Here is a 6,000-nt window from a genome sequence, read left to right on the forward strand (position 1 = left end):
CCAGGTGGAGGCAGAGACCTCCTCCACTTCTTCTAGCGGCGCCTGGCCGCTACTTACGGTCTGTGTATGGCGGGTGATTGGTGCCACAGGCGGAGGAGAGGCAGAAGCAACTGGAAACGGCTTCTACAGAACATGATACACATTAATTTCTGATTTACGTTGTACAAACATGTTTTATCAGCTAAGAAACCGTCAATTAAGAAACTTAACCAGAACACTGTAGTTGTGTAAAACATGGCACCAAAAAAAGCGTGGACTAAGTCTGGTTCACTGTGTCCATCACGATAGGAGCAAGGGAGGACAGACAATCGAAGCAGATCTGGGGCACCTTATTAAATTATGACAGCTCTGCCCCAATTTGACCATTTTGTATATTAAAATGGACAACATCAGAGCTCCAAATAAGTGAAGCCAAAACATCTTGATTGCCCCCTGGTGGCTGGCTGCAGTAGGGGTTATGAACTTTGACCTCTCCATGTTAGCAGATGGGACACTACATAGATTAAATCATTTTTCATAATGATGAGATAGTATTTTTTGTTTTACTTTGTTGCTTGAGGCTATAAAGACAGGGTGAGACACAATGATTGACAGCTGAGATTTGCTCATGATTAGTCAGAGGGGTGCATCAGTGGGTCCACTCCACAATCGATGAACAGGCTCTGGTCACTTTTCACAGTGGGAGGTACTGGAGATGCAACGTCTACCTTAATGTACAGTCATTGGTCAAAGACGTGAACTCTGTGGTTAAACCCTCAGTATAAATAAGGAAATTGCACTACACAAGTGTGGGGATAATACAGTGGACATCATGTCAATCAACAGTGTTAAATGCCTGAGAACACAGGGACACCTTTGACCAAAAGAGACCTTTGACCAAAAGAACCAAATTAAAAAGATATGTATATATCTATATCTAACATATCTATTCTCATTGGGTCTGACCAGTTTTGTTACACTGTTGTTAGTGGGCTTTCCATTTGTTTATAATAGATTCTGCTCTAAAAATGAGTTTTAGTATCAGTGTAACAGTGTATGTTCGGCCCAAATGATGCACAAAACTCAACAGAGTCAGTTGTAAATTACCTTTGATGCCGCTCTCAGAGATGACGGGAAAAGACAGGCAGGTGATCAGAGAGTTCAGGTCAAAATCAGGAGTGTCTGGAGATACAGACTCGACCGGAGGGCTCAGGCTGAATGAGCCAACACAGGGATCAGATGAGTAGATCGTGGAGCCGGAAAACAGCTTGGAATACACAGCAGGATAGAGCAGGCAGAAGAGCAGAGAGACTCTCACAGTGGTGTCAGGGATCTTCACAGAAAGGTACAGTCCAAGGGGGAAGAAACACAGGTTGACAGGTAAGAATGCCAAATAGCGAACCAGAATCACAGAAACAGATCTTATGGTCGGGAACAGAAGGCTGAGGATAAAAACTGGAGAGTCTGACACACCAGAGAAACTAGGAAACATCTGTTCCTCCCGGAAGAGACGCAGGCTGAAAACCAGACGATCACATTCACCTTCCAAACCAAACTAAACCAAACGTCCTGAGTGAGTCCAGCTACAGGAGAGAAGAGTCAAACTACAACCTGCCGATGCTCCACACACTGACCGTGAGTTTAACAAACACCTCGACTCAGAGGGGAAGTAAACCTCAGTGAAGTTCGTGGAGCTGTGACTGACTGACTGTCTGTTTTCAGCTTCACCTGGAGACTCAATGGCTTCCAGATCAGAAGAGGATCTCTGCTGTGCCGTCTGCCGTGATGTCTTCAGAGAACCTGTCATTCTGTCATGTAGCCACAGCTTCTGTAAAGACTGTGTGAAGAGCTGGTGGAAAGACAAAGAAGTAAAAGTGTGTCCACTTTGTAAGAGAAGATCTTCAAAGCATGAACCACCTAACCTGGCGTTAAAGAACCTGTGTGAGACCTTCTTACAGGAGAGAGATCAGAGCTCTTCACATGCTCTCTGCAGTCTGCACTCAGAGAAACTCAGACTCTTCTGTCTGGACCATCAGCAGCCAGTGTGTGTCGTCTGCAACATTTTAATTCCTCCTAAATGCTGAAGGTGCATCGACTCCTGTTTGTGACCAACATAATAAAATATGTTCTGGGTCATGTTCTGCTTCATGTTGAACCATCTCCTGCTGCTGTGACACACACACGTTCAGTAGTAAAGTGTCTGCAGCCATCTTGTTTCTGACCGCTCCGTCCTAATGGGGTCGTCCCCAGTGTGTGACTGCACATCAATCTACTGACTGAATGTTTCATCAACATGTTCGAACACAGACGCAGATTCACAGTAGAAATGTTTTGCATCCCAAACGCAGCAGCACGGAATACACACGTGTGAATGAGCTGCAAACAAAGATGGAGGAACTCGGAGTTTGGTTTCAAAAGAAACGAGGGAAGCTTCAACGTGACCTTGTGTCTTTCTCCAACATCACAGGTTGATTATCTGCTGGAGGAAGTGATGGCTGCCTCTGTGACACACGAGGAACTGATGTGTCCCGAGCCGAGCCGAGCCGAGCCGAGCCGGGGGTCAGTAGAAATGCTGCTGTCACAAACTCTGGTCTGGAGCTGGAGATCTACATTCAGGGTAAATTCAGTCAAACAATGTGATGACATCATTACTCTGTGGTGGAGTCTTAGTTAACTGTGATTACATTTCACACAGAATCACACTTTACCTCATTGTAATGTTTCTTGTCTCACATCGTTTGGTTAAAGAGCAAACTAAGCATCCGCTTGCTAGTTAGCATTAGCTACGTTAGCATTAGCCTTGTTAGCTAACATTACCCACTAGCCACCATTCTTGAGGCCGTTAAAGTGAAGGTCATGGCCGACACACAATTCAACAAATTATAAAGTACATGCTGAATTAGTGACGTTCTCCATGTTTCATCTACAAACAGGCCAAGTGTTATAGTATGATTAATTAAACACAATCACAAGTATCACTGATATTATTTTCTATATATTTAGTGTTAGATGTTAAACATATTGTGGGAGAACAGCAAATGAATATTCTATTATAATGAGATTATTTATAATGTTATATATTACAAATATATTGTTCATAATAATTATCAGAGTGATGCTGATACAGATTTGTGCGAAATGAACGTGTCCGGAAGTTGAAACTATCACTTCAGATCCTGGACGAGCGTGAAGGTCTGACCTGCAGTCTGACTTATGAATGTAAGTTAACTAATGTATACAGTGTATAGACAGTAAAGATATGTGCAGTGTAAGAATATGTATAGTGAATGTATTTCACATGCACCGTTGATATTGCACAGGCAGATGAATCTGGCACAGTTAAGAGTTAAAGTGTTAGAGTGCAGTCCATAAGGGTGGTGCATAGTTTTTACTGGCAGCAGAGCTGCTTGTACATTTGTTTCAGGTTGTACAGGTTTTGTCATCCAGCATCTCAAGCTCCACCCTCTCCTGACACACCAGAGAAACCAGGAAACATCTGTTCCTCCCGGAAGAGACGCAGGCTGAAAACCAAACGATCACATTCACCTTCCAAACCAAACTAAACCAAACTAGACCAAACGTCCTGAGTGAGTCCAGCTACAGGAGAGAAGAGTCAAACTACAACCTGCCGATGCTCCACACACTGACTGTGAGTTTAACAAACACCTCGACTCAGAGGGGAAGTAAACCTCAGTGAAGTTCGTGGAGCTGTGACTGACTGATTGGTCTGTTTTCAGCTTCACCTGGAGACTCAATGGCTTCCAGATCAGAAGAGGATCTCTGCTGTGCCGTCTGCCGTGATGTCTTCAGAGATCCTGTCCTTCTGTCATGTAGCCACAGCTTCTGTAAAGACTGTGTGAAGAGCTGGTGGAAAAACAAAGAAGTAAAAGTGTGTCCACTTTGTAAGAGAAGATCTTCAAAGTGGGAACCACCTAACCTGGCGTTAAAGAACCTGTGTGAGACCTTCTTACAGGAGAGAGATCAGAGCTCTTCACATGCTCTCTGCAGTCTGCACTCAGAGAAACTCAGACTCTTCTGTCTGGACCATCAGCAGCCAGTGTGTGTCGTCTGCAGAGATTCAGAAAAACACACCGACCACAGATTCAGACCCATCGATGAAGCTGCACAACAACACAAGAAGCAGCTTCAGGAAACTCTGGAGCCCTTGAAGGAGAAGTTACAGTGTTTTGAACGTGTTAAAGTAAAGTTTGAACAAACAGCAGAACACATTAAGGTCCAGGCCGGACTCACAGAGACGCAGATCAAGGAGCAGTTTGAAAAGCTTCATCAGTTACTGGAGGAGGAGGAGGAGGTCAGGATGGCTGCGATGAGGGAGGAAGAGGAGCAGAAGAGTCGGATGATGAAGGAGAAGATTGAGGCTCTGAGCAGAGACATAACGGCTCTTTCAGACACAATCAGAACCACAGAGGACGAGCTGAGAGCTGAAGACGTCGCGTTCCTGCTCAACTACAAGGCTGCAGTGGAACGAGTCCAGCAGCGCTCCCTGCTGGATGATCCACAGCTGGACTCAGGAGCTCTGATAGACGAGGCCAAACATCTTGGCAACCTGAGCTTCAACATCTGGAACAAGATGAAGGACGTGGTCTCCTACAGTCCTGTGGTTCTGGACCCAAACTCTGCTCATCCAGAACTCGTCCTGTCTGAAGATCTGACCAGTTTGAGAGGAGGAAAGAAACAGAAGCTTCCTGACAATCCAGAGAGGTTTGATCATTACACCTTAGTCCTGGGATCTGAGGGTTTTAACTCAGGGACTCACAGCTGGGACGTCCTGGTTGGAGACAGTACACACTGGTCACTGGGTGTAAGAGCAGAGCCTGTCCAGAGGAAGGGAGACAAACCGTCTGGATACTGGAGAATAGGGTTCTATGAAGGTGAATACTCAGCATGGTCACCATCAGCATTATCTGTTCTCTCTGTGCAGAAGATCCAGAGGATCAGAGTGAAACTGGACTGGAACAGAGGAGAACTGTCGTTCTCTGATCCTGATACTAACACACACATTCACACCTTCACACACACTTTCACTCAGAAGATGTTTCCATTCTTTAACACTGGAGGTCACTTGAAGCTGTTACCTGTGAATGTCTCTGTGATGCTGGATCAGAGCAGTTAGAGATAAAGATTTTATTCATCATGTTTATTTCTTCAAAAGAAATCTGCTGAATTTAAATGTTAAACTCGTTATTCTAAAGCTTTGTTTATTTCTCCTTTTACTTCTCAGTCGTTTTTATTTCTACTGTCGTCTTTTCCACATCTGTAAAAAGATTTCATTATTTTCTGATCTTTATCTTTGGTTTGTTTTTTATTTTCATGGAAAATGTTTTCTATCATTTAGATTTTGTGTGGATCCATGAAGTCGAGCAAACTGATGAAGATCCACATAAAAACACATTTATCAATAACAGCTGATCATTGTTCACATTCAACAAACTTTATTAAAACTCACACATGAGACATGATTCATGTTTAATCACATAAAGTCTGTTCACATATGAAATAATCCAACATATATGAACATTTGTCTGTTTGATGTGATGAAGCCAAAATGATTCTGTCTGTAAAAGTGTTTATTCAACAGCAGCCTAGTGATGTGATTTTAATATTGTGATCAAAATAATAAAAACTATGAAACAGAAACAGAGTTCTGACCTTTTTTAAGTTGAAATGTAAATATAACATTGTCTGTCATTAAGTAGGATTTAACACTCAGATAGTTTCAGGTTTTTAAATTGAGTTATATATACGTTTATTCATGAATTATTACTTTTTTAATTGTTGGGACCTAATAGTTGTGAACAATAGTTGGGCCTACATGTGAAGCCAAAGCCTGCAACCACATGTCTTCTTTGTTCTGGGGACAAAGACGAGCTTCCAGAACTCAGTCTCCCAGGGTGCTTCAACTTCACACCTAGGTGTGAACCTGCCCCTGGACACAACTTTCAACCCCTATTGGTCACTGTGCGCCCCACGACCCATGAGGTCACCAGGACAATAAAAGCC

General features: G+C 43.4%; 1 protein-coding gene across 2 annotated transcripts; it reads left to right on the plus strand.

Annotated features, from left to right (window-relative positions):
* Nucleotides 1-1,354: 1,354 nt before the first annotated feature.
* Nucleotides 1,355-5,371, plus strand: LOC117760925 (E3 ubiquitin-protein ligase TRIM39-like). 2 transcript variants are annotated; one of them, XM_034584347.1, is made up of 3 exons: nt 1,355-1,359; nt 1,702-1,918; nt 3,958-5,314. In XM_034584347.1, exons 2-3 carry the CDS (start codon nt 1,719-1,721, stop codon nt 5,111-5,113), a joined length of 1,356 nt encoding a protein of 451 aa, XP_034440238.1. In that variant the 5' UTR covers nt 1,355-1,359; nt 1,702-1,718; the 3' UTR covers nt 5,114-5,314. The 2 variants fall into 2 exon arrangements, 1 of the variants encoding a protein (XP_034440238.1); XR_004613759.1 differs by lacking the exons at nt 1,355-1,359; nt 1,702-1,918 and having other exon boundaries at nt 3,734-5,194; nt 5,225-5,371.
* Nucleotides 5,372-6,000: the final 629 nt, after the last annotated feature.

This window comes from Hippoglossus hippoglossus, chromosome 5 (genome assembly GCF_009819705.1).
Source record: "Hippoglossus hippoglossus isolate fHipHip1 chromosome 5, fHipHip1.pri, whole genome shotgun sequence".
NCBI lineage: Eukaryota > Metazoa > Chordata > Actinopteri > Pleuronectiformes > Pleuronectidae > Hippoglossus > Hippoglossus hippoglossus.

Coding starts and splice junctions, on each gene's coding strand:
- LOC117760925 (XM_034584347.1), top strand. CDS start 1,719: ATGGCTTCCAGATCAGAAGAGGATCTCTGCTGTGCCGTCTGCCGTGAT. Junction 1,919..3,957: donor AACCTGGCGTTAAAGAACCT/GTGTGAGACCTT, acceptor CTTACAGGAGAG/AGATCAGAGCTCTTCACATG.